Source organism: Pseudophryne corroboree, chromosome 4 (assembly GCF_028390025.1).
Source record: "Pseudophryne corroboree isolate aPseCor3 chromosome 4, aPseCor3.hap2, whole genome shotgun sequence".
Taxonomy (NCBI): domain Eukaryota; kingdom Metazoa; phylum Chordata; class Amphibia; order Anura; family Myobatrachidae; genus Pseudophryne; species Pseudophryne corroboree.
The window spans coordinates 12,501,242-12,519,443 of NC_086447.1; the positions used below are offsets into that span (position 1 = coordinate 12,501,242).

Sequence of the window (18,202 nt, forward strand, 5' to 3'; positions counted from 1 at the left end):
ACACACCCTCTCGATACCTACCATACATTACTGGGTAAAGGTGCAAACCTCACAGATTGTTGGATTTGCAGTCATGTCCCAAGAGGACAAGGAAATGTAGGATTTGTCCCAGTGCCCGTCACATATGACATGGTCAAAAATCGTGGTTGTGGAAAACACACTGCACCCCCTTATGATGATATGACCAAAGCTCCGACTTTAATAGTAAAAAGTTATCATTTTACTAAAGAACAACAGGTAGTGTGTATAAATAAATCTGTAGGAGAAGAAACAGCCAAACGATGGGTAGGATGGGAACCTGATGAAGGGACTGATCTTACTGGAATAAAATTCTTGGGGGCCACCACAGGCTGTACACACATATTAGATATAGATAATCCAAAATACTTTTGGGCCATAATAGCAAAAATGGTAGGGGTAAATGTCTCTGAAGCATGGGACCGATTTCAGGAAAGGATAATAGGAGAGGAATATCCTTGTGACCTCTTGAACGAAGCAATAATATATGCAGTGTGGGATGAGCCATACACTTTACCTAGTGGGATCTATTACATCTGTGGTAGACGGGCTTATAAATGGTTATCGTACAACGCTTTTAGAATATGTTTTATAGGTACACTCATTCCTGATGTAGTTACATTAGATCATGAGGATATAAAAGAATAATTTACATCCAAGGTAACACCCCCAGGCCAAAAATTGACAAAACGTGAAGTCAAAATAATAAGCAAGAAATATAAGCATCTCTTTACCCTAAGTACAGGTTACAAACTGGGATTGGGTTTTGGAAACATAATTACATTTGGTACGTAGGGATCCACTGCAAATCAGAAAATGATCCAGGCCTTGGGGGATATAACTGATAATATCACTGAAATATATGATAGTACCTTTAGGTATATTGGACATGAGCTCCAATCGGTTCGAACAGAACTTATTCAGCACCGCATGATTCTTGATTAGCTTACAGCAGCTTCTGCAGGCTATTGTGTCACATTACAAACTCTATATGGAGTTAAGTGTTGTACTTATATAACTAATGATACTGCCCAGAAGATATTATTGATGAAAAGATGAATGAAGTAATACTGTTGAAAAATCAGTTCGCTATTGACCATAACTACACCAGTGTAATTCCAGGCTCATACTTTTCTTGGCTTTCATGGTTAAATCCTAACAACTGGTTCCAGGGCATAGGAGGATGGATAGCAGGAATATTGTCCATTATTGCCAAAATGCTTGCTTTGCTATTAGTAATCTATATTGTTGTAAGGATTATTATGTGGATAATACAAAAGATACTTACACAAAGATCTTTTTCTGTCCGAGGTATTTCTGAAACTGGAAAATCACAACCGATTTATCTGGAACTTCTGGACGACACCACCATATACAACTCCACTTCATTCTACTGTGATACCTGCCACACCAGATACACAGAAGCTTCCAGCTGTCCCTATTGCTATGATGATGTGATCTAAAGGAACATTGGGGGTCATTCCAAGTCGTTCGCTCTGTAAATTTCTTCGCATCGCAACGATATTCTGCTTAGTGCGCATGCGCAATGTCCGCAGTGTGACTGCGCCAAGTAAATTTGCTATGCAGTTAGGATTTTTACTCACGGCTTTTTCATTGTTCTGGTGATCGTAATGTGATTGACAGGAAGTGGGTGTTTCTGGGCGGAAACAGGCCGTTTTATGGGTGTGTGAGGGAAAACGCTACCGTTTCTGGGAAAAACGCGGGAGTGGCCGAAGAAACGGGGGAGTGTCTGGGCGAACGCTGGGTGTGTTTGTGACGTCAAACCAGGAACGACAAGCACTGAACTGATCGCAGATGCCGAGTAAGTCTGAAGCTACTCAGAAACTGCTAAGAGAGGTGTAATCGCAATATTGCGAATCCGTCGTTCGCAATTTTAAGAAGCTAAGATTCACTCCCAGTAGGCAGCGGCTTAGCGTGAGCAACTCTGCTAAAATCAGCTTGCGAGCGAACAACTCGGAATGACCCCCCATTGCTGTCACAATATGAAGTTATTATCATTTTCAAGGACTATGAACATTATAATAATCTCATCTTGAGAAACCGCTTCTCTTTTGTGAACTTTCTCTTGTGGTTAGGAATAAGAGGATAGGGAACATTGGTTCTACCCGAGCATAGGGATGTTGAATGGACTAGCCCATGCCTGGAGTGCCCTTATGGTACACCAGTCGTGAAAGTAGGTGTCCCTATAGAATCAATGACCAGGTAAAGGAAGGATAAAATAAAATTAGAAACAAAGAGGGGAAGTTGATAAAGATGGAAGCCATATTTGTTCATAGGACTCCATTTTATAATTGACATTTTACAAGTAGTTTCAAATTGTTTTTCAGTTTAGAACTGACACAGGAAAAGTACAGACTTGTACTTCGTTTGAACTCATATTGTGAAGCTATGATCTTTATCTAAGATATACTTTCCTTGCACAAAATATATTGTCAGCAGCTAAATGTGAATGAAGGCTTCAAAGGCATTTGTCAGTTTGCGGTATAACAGGAATGGAAGCAGAACCAGACATATGTAGATTACGAGTTTAACAAAAGAACCAGACATATGAGTTCAACAAAAGTCCCCTGTTGTCCCACTTAAAACCGCAAACTGGAGTTATAGCGTTGCTAAGAATATAGGAGTTTATTAACCAATAGGATAAGAAAAGTATGTTAACCAATAGAATTAAAGAGGTCATTAACCAATAGGATTATGCTTTGTGTAAGGAAGCTACGCTACTGTATGCAAATATGTACCTCTTTACAATGTAATGTTTTCAGGAAATAAAGCAGCTCCGCACTATAATTCCTCACTAAACACACGTGGCTGATTATTACAAATGTTAATTTGTTGACTGGTCACTGGCTGCAGCCATGTATGAACCTGATGCTGACTGACTGAATGCGTGCTTGAACTTGGTTAAGCAAAGGGTGCCCTTTCCTCGGTTCACCTTTATTAATACAGATTATACACTCCCAACCACATTGCACACCTCCATACAGATTGCACACTCGCAGCCACATTACACACCTCAATACAGATTACACACTCCCAGCCACATTACACAACTCCATACAGATTGCACACTCTCAGCCACATTACACACCTCCATACAGATTATACACTCCCAGCCACATTACACATCTCCATACAGATTACACACTCCCAGCCACATTACACACCTCCATACAGATTATACACTCTCATCCACACTGCACACCTCCATAGAGATTACATACTCTCAGATACACTGCACACCTCCATACAGATTACACACTCACAGCCACATTACACACCTACATAGAGACTACACACTCTCAGCCACATTACACACCTCCATACAGATTACGCACTCTCATCCACACTGCACACCTCCATACAGATTGCACACTCTCAGTCTCATTGCACACCTCCATACAGATTGCACACTCACAGCCACATTGCACATCTCCGTACAGATTGCATACTCTCAGTCACATTGCACACCCACATACAGATTGCCCACTCTCAGTCACATAGCCCACCTCCACAGAGATTGCACACTCAAAAACATTTGGCACACCTTCATACAGATTGCAAACTCTCAGCCACATTGCACACCTCCATAAAGATTACACTCTCAGCCACATTGCACACCTCCATACAGATTGTACACTAACAGCCACATCACACACCTCCATACAGATTACACACCTCCATACAGATTATACACTCTCATCCACATTACACACCTCCATACACATTATATACAGCCAGCCACATTACACACCTCCATACAGATTACACACTCCCAGCCACATTACACACCTCCATACACATTATACACTCCCAGCCACATTACACACCTTCATACACATTATACACTCCCAGCCACATTACACACCTCCATAGAAACTACACACTCTCAGCCACATTACACACCTCCATACAGATTACACACTCTCATCCACATTGCACATTCTCAGCCACATTACACACCTCCATACAGATTGCACACTCTCAGTCACATTGCACACCTCCATACAGATTGCACACTCTCAGTCACATTGCACACCCACATACAGATTGCACACTCTCAGTCACATAGCCCACCTCCAAAGAGATTGCACACTCAAAAACACTTGGCACACCTCCATACAGAAACTCTCAGCCACATTGCTCACCTCCATACAGATTACATTGTCAGCCACATTGCACACCTCAATACAGATTACACACTCTCAGACACTTTACACGCCTACTGTATATACAGATTGCACTCTCTCAGCCACATTGCATATTTCCATACAATTTACACACTCTCAGTTACATTGCACACCTCCATACACATTGCACACTCTCAGTTACATAGCACACCTCCATACAGATTGCACACTCACTGCCACATTGCACACCTTCATACAGATTGCACACTCTCAGTCACATTGCACACCTCCATACAGATTGCATACTCTCAGTCACATTGCACACCTCCAGGGCCAGTTCCGGGGCTTCTTGCGCCCCGGGCGGCATTTGAGGGCGTGGCTTCATACAGGGGGCGTGGTCAGTTACGCACCCTGTACTGTAGTAGGATGTGCGGTGCGCGATCACATCATCGCGCACCGCACAGCAAAGGTCCTCTCCATGAAGGAAAACTAGACGCTAAGCGTCTAGTTCCCTTCGTGGGAGAAGACCTTTGCTGTGCGGTGCGCGATGACATCAACGCGCACCGCACATCTTTACAGTTTCGGTCCTCTCCAGGAAGGGAAACTAGACGCGTAGCTGTTATGCACACCAGTGCCTGCAGGAATGTACTGGTGTCTGAACGGATAGGTATGCAAAACAAATGGACTCACAGACAGACTGGGGAATATGACATAACGTACACAGAAGGTGATAGGGTAACAAAATACACACAAAGTGAACAGAGAAGCCCAGAGGCTAAGGAACTGGGTATCTCCCTTGTATTAGAAATGCTCAGATGGGAAAAGCAAGATGTTGTGTTTTAATACGTAGAGAACCCGAAATGCTGTTGCTAAGGGCAACAGCAAAACCCTAAAGGGTTACCAACGGGTGTGGCAGTAAACTCCTTGGTCAGAGATGGAATGATAGACACAAGGAGAGTCTCCACAATCCTAATTCTCACTTGCAGTGCACAGGTTCAGCTTACTGCCACTAAACTGACCCCTGACACCTAGCACAGTGAGACAGGATTAGACAGGCAAGTCTTAGAATACAGCCGCAAACTTGCTAAGTTCACAGAGTAGTAACAGAACCCCAGCAAGCTAAACGACTGACTCCAGTCTTACTGCTAGGTCTGGATTGGCAGAGTGTAATACCAAATCCCCAGGCCTATTTGCAGTAAGCAACAAACAAATACAAAGCTACACAGTACTGGCTAACTTTCAGGAACTGACTAACCAACAAAGATTCAGCAGCATTTGTTTACCCTGAGAAGAGGCCTTATAAAGCAGGTGCTGTCCACGCCCCACTCAGACCTCACAGACTGTGAGCACAAAAACCAGCACCGGATCCCCTGCCGTGCACAGAGCCTATAACCACTGCACAGCAAAAGACCCGAACCGGAGTATCAGCTGCGCTCAGGTTACTCCGCTAGCACTTGTCTCCCGGTTGCCATGACGACGTGGCAGCACAGGGCAGGAGACCCTAACAGTACCCCCCCTCTGACGAGGGGTCAAAGAACCCCTACCACCGGGTTTATCGGGGAACTGCGAGAAGAAAGAGCGTATCAGTCTGGGGGGCATGAAGATCACAACTGCGCACCCACGACCGCTCCTCCGGGCCATACCCCTTCCAGTGCACCAAAAATGACAGCCGACCCCGAACCACCTTGGAGTCAAGAATCCTTTCAACAACAAACTCCCTCTGGCCACGTATCAGAAGAGGGGAAGGTCTTCCACTGGAAGAAGGATTGCTAATCGCCCGTTTTAAAAGGGAACAATGAAATGTTTTATTGATACCCAAAGAACGGGGCAGATCTAACTGAAATGCCACCGGATTGATAACCCTGGTGATCTTATAAGGGCCGATGAACCAGGGGCCTAACTTATGAGATGGCTGTCTCAACTTCAAATTCTTGGTAGACAACCAGACGAAGTCTCCTAATTTGAAGCTGCAGGATCTTTTCCGCTTATCAAAAACCCTTTTGGTCACTAATGACACAGACACAAGGGCTTTCTTCACTTTCCGCCGAATACCTCTAAGGACCGAAACCACAGAGGAACCACCAGGCGTGGAGTCCAGGGGGTCAAAAGAATTGGCCTTAGGATGATGCCCATACACACAAAGGAAGGGAGAGATCCCTGTAGCAGAGTGAGCCGCGTTGTTATAGGCAAACTCCGCCATGGACAGATGAGCAACCCAGTCAGTCTGACACTTGGAGACATAACACCTGAGGAACTGCTCCAAGGACTGGTTCACCCTTTCAGTCTGCCCATTAGACTGCGGATGGTAGCCTGACGACAAGCTGACAGAAATCTGGAGATCGGAACAAAATGCCCTCCAGAATTTGGCCACAAACTGAGATCCGCGGTCAGAAACCACATCAAGTGGCAACCCGTGGAGACGCACAACATGCAGCATAAATAATTCAGACAGGCGTCTGGCCGATGGCAGCCCAACCAGTGGAACGAAGTGCGCCATCTTCGAAAACCTGTCAACGACAACCCAGATGGCTGTCATCCCCGAGGATTTGGGCAAGTCCACCACAAAATCCATTGAAATGTGGGTCCATGGCTTAGATGGGATAGAGAGTGGATGTAATGGGCCAACAGGAACCCCTCTAGGAGTCTTATTTCGGGCACAGATGTCACATGCCCGAACCCACCGATCCACATCCTTAGCCACCGAGGGCCACCACACCGCCCTAGATAGCAACTCCCGAGTTCTGGCAATACCCGGGTGACCTGCCGACTTCTTGGCATGGAATTCCAGGAACACTCGCTGTCTTAACCTAGGAGGCACAAACAAAAGACCTACCGGAAGGTCTGGAGGAGCCTGCTCCTGTGCTCTAAGGACTAATGATAAGAGGTCCTGGGTAATGCCCACTTTAATACATGATGGGGAAACAATGGGCAACGGCTCCTCGGTGGTCTCCTGGATTGGAGCAAAACTCAGCGAGAGCGCATCAGCCTTGATGTTTTTTGACCCAGGGCGATATGTTATCAAAAAATTAAAGCGAGCAAAAAACAAAGCCCATCGTGCCTGCCTGGCATTGAGACGCTTCGCTGACTCTAAATATGCCAGATTCTTATGGTCAGTGAGAATTGAGACCACAAACTTAGCCCCCTCAAGCCAGTGTCTCCACTCCTCGAGTGCATCCTTAATAGCCAACAATTCACGGTTACCCACGTCATAATTCATCTCGGCAGGCAAAAATTTACGGGAAAAGTAAGCACAGGGATGAAGGCGATTATCAGACACTCCCATCTGAGAAAGCACTGCCCCAATACCCATCTCAGAGGCATCCACCTCCACCACAAAAGGACGCTCTGGATCTGGGTGTCGCAGCACCTTGGCCGAAACAAATGCCCTTTTGAGACGGGCAAAAGCCGCTTTAGCCTCACAAGACCAGTGAGCAACATCCGCCCCTTTCTTAGTGAGTGCCACCAAGGGCGCCACTGTAGACGAAAATCCAGCGATAAATCGTCTATAAAAATTTGCAAAGCCCAGGAAATGCTGAAGCGCCTTCAAACTAGTGGGCTGCACCCAATCCAGGACTGCCTGTACCTTGGAACCCTCCATTTGGAAACCTTCTGGGGAGATAATATATCCTAGAAATGCGATTTGCTGAACTTCAAATTCGCACTTCTCCAGCTTCGCCCCAAGCCGGTGGTCTCTGAGTTTCTGGAGGACTAAGCGTACATGCTTCCGATGTTCCTCCAGGGAATGGGAGAAGATTAGGATGTCATCTAAGTATACAACTAAGAATCTATCCAAATATTCCCTGAGCACATCATTCATGAAATCCTGGAAGACTGCCGGGGCATTACAGAGCCCAAAAGGCATCACCAAATATTCATAATGCCCTGAGTGGGTATTAAAGGCAGTCTTCCATTCATCCCCCTCTCTTATTCGGATTAGATTGTACGCACCGCGTAGGTCAATCTTAGAAAAAATGGTGGCAGTACGAAGCTGGTCAAACAAGACCGAAATGAGAGGCAGTGGGTATGAGTTTTTAATCGTGATACGGTTCAATTCCCTGAAGTCGATGCAGGGTCGCAACGAACCGTCCTTTTTACCCACGAAGAAGAACCCCGACCCAACTGGAGACTGTGAAGGTCTGATAAATCCCTTAGCCAAGTTCTCCTGAATGTACTCTGCCATAGCCTGAGTCTCAGGACGTGACAGGGAGTACAACCTGCTCTTGGGAAGCTTAGCATTTGGCAACAAATCAATGGCACAGTCATAGGGGCGATGGGGAGGTAGTGCCTCTGCAACTTTTTTGGAGAACACGTCCGCAAAATCTGCATAACACCCTGGCAATCCTGGCAAACTTAGCTGCGAGAGCCTGACTGGAAGGCTCAAGCAACTCCTGAAACAATCAGTACCCCAACTAAGAATCTCCCCAGAGACCCAGTCAAATTGAGGATTATGAGCCCTTAACCAGGGTAACCCCAACACCAATGGGGCAAAAGTACAGACAGTCACATAAAAGGACAATTTTTCAGAGTGTGTGGCTCCAATAAACAAAGAAATCTGGCTAGTGCAAGAGGTAATTTTACCTTGGGATAATGGTAACCCGTTTAACCCACAAATCTCAATTTCCGATGCCAAGGGTACTAAGGGAATAGAGTGTTTCAGGGCGAATTGGCGGTCCATAAAAACCCCGTCGGCCCCACTGTCCACAAAGGCCTCAGTCTTGACAGTTTGACCGAGGATCTTCAAGGTCACCGGAATGATAAAAGTCTTCTTGGGAAATTCTGACTTCTGGCCTGACAGGATATTTCCCATCACCCTCAGGCCCTGAAGTTTTCCGGCTTTTCTGGGCATGATACTACCACATGACCTTTATTCCCACAGTACAAACACAACCCCTGCTGTCTCCTCCGCGTCTTCTCACGCGAGGAGAGGCGGGTAGCCCCAATCTGCATAAGCTCCTCGGAAAATTCCTCAGAGTCTGAGGTTCCCTTGGGAAGGAAGGAAATCTCAGTCTCCCTTTCAAGCCTACGCTCTCTCAGTCGTCTATCCACCCGGATGGATAACTGCATGAGCTGATCCAAGCTATCAGGCAAGGGATATTGTACCAGTTGGTCCTTTATCTGGTTAGAAAGACCTCTTCGGTACTGGTGTCTCAGGGCTGGGTCATTCCACTGGGTATCATGGGCCAACCTCCGAAACTCCGTACAGTAAACCTCAACTGGCCTTCGCCCTTGCCTAAGGATCGAAATCTGAGCCTCGGCTGAGGCCGTCTTGTCAGGGTCATCATATAACATGCCCAGTGCCGTAAAAAAAGCATCAACACTTTTAAGCGACAGACAGTCAGGCTGCAACCCATATGCCCAGACCTGTGGGTCTCCTTGTAGCAAGGAAATCACTATGCCCACCCGCTGAATCTCCGACCCAGAAGACTGAGGCCTAAGCCGGAAGTATAGCTTGCAGCTCTCCTTGAAACAAAAGAACTGCGAGCGATCTCCAGAAAAACGATCCGGGAGATTTACTTTCGGCTCCTTAACCCCTGCAGGTGCTGCTGCTGCGGGAGCTCCGCCAGCAGCCTGGGAGGTGTGCATTTTAATGGACAAATCATTAAATTGTCGAGTCAGGACCTGCACCTGATCGACCACCTATTGCAACGTATTTTGAGGGGTATGCTCCATATTCCCACAAAATTTCAACAGGAATATTGGGCTGCTGAATATGTTATGCACACCAGTGCCTGCAGGAATGTACTGGTGTCTGAACGGATAGGTATGCAAAACAAATGGACTCACAGACAGACTGGGGAATATGACATAACGTACACAGAAGATGATAGGGTAACAAAATACACACAAAGTGAACAGAGAAGCCCAGAGGCTAAGGAACTGGGTATCTCCCTTGTATTAGAAATGCTCAGATGGGAAAAGCAAGATGTTGTGTTTTAATACGTAGAGAACCCGAAATGCTGTTGCTAAGGGCAACAGCAAAACCCTAAAGGGTTACCAACGGGTGTGGCAGTAAACTCCTTGGTCAGAGATGGAATGATAGACACAAGGAGAGTCTCCACAATCCTAATTCTCACTTGCAGTGCACAGGTTCAGCTTACTGCCACTAAACTGACCCCTGACACCTAGCACAGTGAGACAGGATTAGACAGGCAAGTCTTAGAATACAGCCGCAAACTTGCTAAGTTCACAGAGTAGTAACAGAACCCCAGCAAGCTAAACGACTGACTCCAGTCTTACTGCTAGGTCTGGATTGGCAGAGTGTAATACCAAATCCCCAGGCCTATTTGCAGTAAGCAACAAACAAATACAAAGCTACACAGTACTGGCTAACTTTCAGGAACTGACTAACCAACAAAGATTCAGCAGCATCTGCTTAAACTGAGAAGAGGCCTTATAAAGCAGGTGCTGTCCACGCCCCACTCAGACCTCACAGACTGTGAGCACAAAAACCAGCACCAGATCCCCTGCCGTGCACAGAGCCTATAACCACTGCACAGCAAAAGACCCGAACCGGAGTATCAGCTGCGCTCAGGTTACTCCGCTAGCACTTGTCTCCCGGTTGCCATGAAGACGTGGCAGCACAGGGCAGGAGACCCTAACAGTAGCATCTAGTTTCCCTTCACAGCGGGCAGCGGGCAGTGGCAGCGGGGGGCACTACAGCAGCAGCGGATCTTGCCATGGTGCGGCGCCCTCCGGAAGGCGGCGCCCCGGGCAAAAGTCCCGCTTGCCCGTGGCAAGATCCACTACTGCACACCTCCATGGTGATTACACACTTTCAGACACATTGCACACCTACATACAGATTGCACACTCTCAGCCACACTGCACACCTCCATACAGATTGCACATTCTCAATCACATAGCACACCTCCATACAGATTGCATACTCTCAATCACATAGCACACCTCCATACAGGTTGCACACTCTCAGTCACATTGCACACCTCCATACAGATTGCACACTCTCAGTCACATTGCACATCTCCATAAAGATTGCACACTCTCAGTCACATTGCACACCTCCATACAGATTGCACACTCTCAGTCACATAGCCCACCTCCACAGAGATTGCACACTCAAAAATACTTGGCACGCCTCCATACAGATTGCAAACTCTCACGTCACATTGCACACCTCCACACAAATTGCTTATTCTCAGCCACATTGCACACCTCCATGCAGATTGCACACTCTCAGCCACATTGTACACCTCCATACAGATTGCACACTCTCAGCCACATTGCACACCTCCATACAGATTGCACACTTACAGCCACATTGCACATCTCCATACAGATTGCACACTCCCAATCACATTGCACACCTCCATACAGATTTCACCCTCTCAGCCACACTGCATACCTCCATACAGATTGCACATTCTCAGTCACATTGCACACCTCCATAGAGATTACACACTCTCAGCCACACTGCATACCTCCATACAGATTGCACATTCTCAATCACATAGCACACCTCCATACAGATTGCACACTCTCAGTCACATTGCACACCTTCATACAGATTGCACAATCTCAGTCACATTGCTCACCTCCATACAGATTGCACACTTACAGCCACATTGTACACCTTCATACAGATTGCACACTAACAACCACATTGCACTCCTCCATACAGATTGCATACTCTCAGTCACATTGCACACCTCCATAGAGATTACACACTCTCAGCCACATTGCACGCCTTCATACAGGTTGCACACTCAGAGCCACATTGCACATCTCCATACATATTGCACACTCTTAGCCACATTGCACACCTCCATACAAATTGCACAATCTGAGCCACATTGCTCACCTCTATACACATTGCACACTCTCAGTCACATTGCACACCTTCATACAGATTACACACTCTCAGTCACATTGCACTCCTCCATACAGATTGCACACTCTCAGTCACATTGCACACCTTCATACAGATTGCACACTCTCAGCCACATTGCTCACCTCCATACAGATTGCACACTTACAGCCACATTGCACACCTTAATACAGATTGCACACTCTCAGTCACATTGCACACCTTCATACAGATTGCACACTCTCAGTCACATTGCACACCTCCATACAGATTGCATACTCTCAGTCACATTGCACACCTCCATAGAGATTACACACTCTCAGCCACATTGCACACCTCAATACAGATTACACACTCTCAGACACTTTACACACCTACTGTATATACAGATTGCACACTCTCAGCCACATTGCATATCTCCATACAGATTGCATACTCTCAATCACATAGCACACCTCCATACAGATTGCACACTTTCAGCCACATTGCTCACCTCTATACAGATTGCACATTCAGAGCCACATTGCACAACTCCATACAGATTGCACACTCTCAGTCACATTGCACACCTCCATACAGATTACACACTCTCAGCCACATTGCACACTCTCAGTCACATTGCACACTCTTTTCCATATTGCACACTCTCAGCAACATTGCACACCTCCATACAGATTGCACACTCTTTTCCATATTGCACACCTCCATACAGATTGCACACTCCCAGTCATATTGCACACCTCCATACAGATTGCACATTCTCAATCACATAGCACACCTTCATACAGATTGCATACTCTCAATCACATAGCACACCTCCATAGAGATTACACACTCAGAGCCACTTTGCACACCTCCATACAGATTGAACACTCTCAGTTACATAGCACATCTCCATACAGATTGCACACTAACAGCCACATTGCACTCCTCCATACAGATTGCATACTCTCAGTCACATTGCACACCTCCATAGAGATTATCATTACACACTCTCAGCCACATTGCACACCAACATACAAATTTCACTCTCTCAGCCACATTACTCACCTCCATACAGATTGCACACTCTTAGCCACATTGCACACCTCCATACAAATTGCACAATCTCAGTCATATTGCTCACCTCCATTCAGATTGCACACTTACAGCCAAATTGCACACCTCCATAAAGATTGCACACTCTCAGTTACATTGCACACCTCCATAGAGATTGCACACTCTCAGCAACATTGCACACCTTCATACAGATTGCACACTCTCAGTCACATTGCACACCTTCATACAGATTACACACTCTCAGTCACATTGCACTCCTCCATAGAGATTGCACACTTACAGCCACATTGCACACCTTCATACAGACTGCACACTCTCAGTCACATTGCACTCCTCCATACAGATTGCATACTCTCAGTCACATTGCACACCTTCATAGAGATTTCACACTCTCAGCCACATTGCACACCAACATACAGATTTCACACTCTCAGCCACTTTACACACCTACTGTATATACAGATTGCACACTCTCAGCCACATTGCATATCTCCATACAGATTGCATACTCTCAATCACATAGCAAACCTCAATACAGACTGCACACTCTCAGCCACATTGCTCACCTCGATACAGATTGCACATTCAGAGCCACATTGCACACCTCCATACAGATTGCACACTCTCAGCCACATTGCACACGTACAGCCACATTGCACACCTCCATACAGATTGCACACTCTCAGCCACATTGCACACGTACAGCCACATTGCACACCTCCATAGAGATTGCACACTCTCAGCAACATTGCACACCTTCATACAGATTGCACACTCTTTTCCATATTGCACACCTCCATAGAGATTGCACACTTACAGCCACATTGCACATCTCCATACAGAATGCATACTCCTAGTCACATTGCACACTTCCATACAGATTGCACATTCTCAATCACATAGCAAACCTCCATACAGACTGCACACTCTCAGCCACATTGCACACCTCCATACAGATTGCACATTCAGAGCCACATTGCACACCTCCATACAGATTGCACACTCTCAGCCACATTGCACACGTACAGCCACATTGCATACCTCCATACAGATTGCACACTCTCAGCCACATTGCACACGTACAGCCACATTGCACACCTCCATAGAGATTGCACACTCTCAGCAACATTGCACACCTCCATACAGATTGCACACTCTTTTCCATATTGCACACCTCCATAGAGATTGCACACTTACAGCCACATTGCACATCTCCATACAGAATGCACACTCCTAGTCACATTGCACACCTCCATACAGATTGCACATTCTCAATCACATAGCACACCGTCATACAGATTGCATACTCTCAATCATATAGCACACCTCCAAAGAGATTACACACTCTCAGTCACATTGCACACCTTCATACAGATTGCACACTAACAGCCACATTGCACACCTTCATATAGATTGCACACTCTCAGTCACATTGCACTCCTTAATAGAGATTGCACACTCTCAGCAACATTGCACACCTTCATACAGACTGCACACTCTCAGCCACATTGCTCACCTCGATACAGATTGCACATTCAGAGCCACATTGCACACCTCCATACAGATTGCACACTCTCAGCCACATTGCACACGTACAGCCACATTGCACACCTCCATAGAGATTGCACACTCTCAGCAACATTGCACACCTCCATACAGATTGCACACTCTTTTCCATATTGCACACCTCCATAGAGATTGCACACTTACAGCCACATTGCACATCTCCATACAGAATGCATACTCCTAGTCACATTGCACACCTCCATACAGATTGCACATTCTCAATCACATAGCAAACCTCCATACAGACTGCACACTCTCAGCCACATTGCTCACCTCGATACAGATTGCACATTCAGAGCCACATTGCACACCTCCATACAGATTGCACACTCTCAGCCACATTGCACACGTACAGCCACATTGCATACCTCCATACAGATTGCACACTCTCAGCCACATTGCACACGTACAGCCACAATGCACACCTCCATAGAGATTGCACACTCTCAGCAACATTGCACACCTCCATACAGATTGCACACTCTTTTCCATATTGCACACCTCCATAGAGATTGCACACTTACAGCCACATTGCACATCTCCATACAGAATGCATACTCCTAGTCACATTGCACACCTCCATACAGATTGCACATTCTCAATCACATAGCACACCGTCATACAGATTGCACACTCTCAATCACATAGCACACCTTCAAAGAGATTACACACTCTCAGCCACATTGCTCACCTCCATACAGATTGAACACTTATAGCCACATTGCACACCTTCATACAGATTGCATACTCTCAGTCACATTGCACACCTCCATAGAGATTACACATTCTCAATAGATTATTACAGCCCCATTGGAGGAGTGTTTATTGCGTGACCGGCGGTCATTTCTTAACAGTCATACCCAGAATTAAAACCCATACCCTGTTTCACAGAAGGCAGACACCTTACTCATAGAGATATTTGCTCCTGCGTAGCCAGGCTGCAGATTCTAATTATATGAACCTAGTTAGAGTTGTCGATTCATAGTGCACAGCCACACACTACATGGATCCGCTCAGCCACACACTACATAGATCTGCTCAGCCACACACTACATGGATCTGCTCAGCCACACACTACATGGATCCGCTCAGTCACACACTACATAGATCTGCTCAGTCACACACTACATAGATCTGCTCAGTCACACACTACATAGATCTGCTCAGCCACACACTACATAGATCTGCTCAGCCACACACTACATAGATCTGCACAGCCACACACTACATAGATCTGCTCAGTCACACACTACATAGATCTGCTCAGCCACACACTACATAGATCTGCTCAGCCACACACTACATAGATCTGCACAGCCACACACTACATAGATCTGCTCAGTCACACACTACATGGATCTGCTCAGTCACACACTACATGGATCCGCTCAGCCACACACTACATAGATCTGCTCAGCCACACACTACATAGATCTGCACAGCCACACACTACATAGATCTGCTCAGTCACACACTACATAGATCTGCTCAGTCACACACTACATAGATCTGCTCAGCCACACACTACATAGATCTGCTCATCCGCACACTACATAGATCTGCTCAGTCATCACAATGCTGATTATTTCTCTGAGAATTATTTTACAAGCGTCATACCCAGGATTAGAACCTACGCCCTATTACATTGGAAGCAGGCACCTTACTGATGGAGCTATCTGCTCCTGTATAGGAAGTATGAGAATTCTAACTATATGAAGTTACGTCTAATGGTCAGAGAAGTTACTTCATATAGTTAGAGTTCTCGCGCTTCCTATATAGGAGCAGATAGCTCCATCAGTGAGGTGTCTACTTCCAGTGTAATAGGTTGTGGGTTCTGATCCTCTGTCTGACGCTTTCAAAATGTGCATCTATAATAAAGAGGATGTGACTTGTAAGGTGCAGGGACTAGTGGGGCAGGCGGCCATGGAAGAGATAGCGGTGGCTTTGAATTACCAGAACTGAATGGTGTCCCTGAATGGGAGGAGAGGTGCCCCCTACAGAGCAGTATCCCGGTGGCAGCTGACTCCATTACCTCCCACAGCTACACTTCTGGTTCTCTGAGGGAATGGTGCCACATCCTATTCCGGGGGTGCCCTCTCTGGAAGACACTACCGAGTGAGAAATGGGAAATTTCCTAAAGTCCATTCCACTTTCTGCCCTATTTATGCCCAAATCCTTGTTGGTCTCAGCAAATTGCAATTTAAATTGCTGTAAGGGAGACACCTTATGGTTTACACAATATTTTCTAAGCCCTGGAGAGAGATAAAATGGATGAAGATAAAGTACCAACCAATCAGCTCCTTACTGTCATTTTTCAGATGCAGCCTGTAACATGGCAGTTAGGAGCTGATTGGCTGGTACTTTATCTCTCTCCAAGGCGTTTGCAGTTAATCTGTCACTTACCAGCAGTCACTGCTGAGAGCAGGACCAGCCCCAGGAGAAGAGAGGAAGCAGCTGATCTCATGTCTGATGTCTGGTGTCTGGTATAATCTCCAGTGATAACACCTCATTTATACCAGAAGATACAATGATAATGGGAGGAGCTACACTGCATCCTGGTATAATCTCCAGTGATGACACCTCATTTATACCAGAAGATACAATGATAATGGGAGGAGCTAGACTGCATCCTGGTATAATTGGCTTTAGCTCAAGTTTCACGTGGAAAATGTTACATGTACTAATATCTCGTAATAAATCCCAGGAGCAGTCTTATATGTAATAATCCCCAGTATTACCAACATTGCCTAGTAATGAACTGGCACAGTGTTATACAGCAATTATTATTATACACAAGGGCAGTATTTTCTTATTATTTTTTTATTCCTAAACAATTAGATAATTAACATTAATGTATTAAATTGTGCTATATATATATATATATATATATATATATATATATACACGCTCCTTTTCTATAGGTCACACCCCCTTTTCGAGCGGGCGCAGCTTCGCCTCGCCAATGTGTCCCTCCTTCCATTCTCCCAGTGTTGGGAAGTATGGTATTTAGTGAACCCAAGTTTGAATCTATGTGTGGTCCTGTAGTAGGCACATGGGGGGTCATTCCGAGTTGATCGCTCGCTGCCGATTCTCGTAGCGCAGCGATCAGGTTTCTACTGCGCATGCACCGCAATGTGCACTCGCGTCGTGCGGGTACAAATCGGATCGTTGCTGAGCGATGGATTTAACAAAGAATCCATTCACACAGCCGATTGCAAGGAGATTGACAGAAAGAGGGCGTTTATGGATGTCAACTGACCATTTTCTGGGAGTGTTTGGAAAAACGCAGGCGTGTCCAAGCATTTGGAAGGCGGGTGTCTGACGTAAATTCCGGCACCAAAAAGACTGAAGTGATCACAAAGGCTGAGTAAGTCCAGCACTACTCTGAAACTGCACAAAATGTGTTTGCAGACGCTCAGCTGCACACACGTTCGCACACTTGCAAAGCGAAAATGCACTCCCCTGTGGGCGGCGACTATGCGTTTGCACGGCTGCTAAAAGTAGCTAGTGAACAATCAACTCGGAATGACCGCCATGGTGCAGGAAACTCAGTGGACTTAGGTACTGTATGTCTTTCACACAAGGA

At 46.0% G+C, this 18,202-nt stretch overlaps 1 protein-coding gene across 1 annotated transcript in view; it reads right to left on the bottom strand.

The window, feature by feature from the left end:
* Positions 1-17,128, bottom strand: part of LOC134911060 (fucolectin-like) — a 68,614-nt gene extending 51,486 nt beyond the window's left edge. Inside the window, exon 1 of the mRNA XM_063919449.1 lies at positions 17,020-17,128. Within this exon, the coding sequence (XP_063775519.1) occupies positions 17,020-17,080 (61 nt within the window). The 5' untranslated portion in view covers positions 17,081-17,128. The remainder of the gene's footprint in view (positions 1-17,019) is intronic.
* Positions 17,129-18,202: the final 1,074 nt, after the last annotated feature.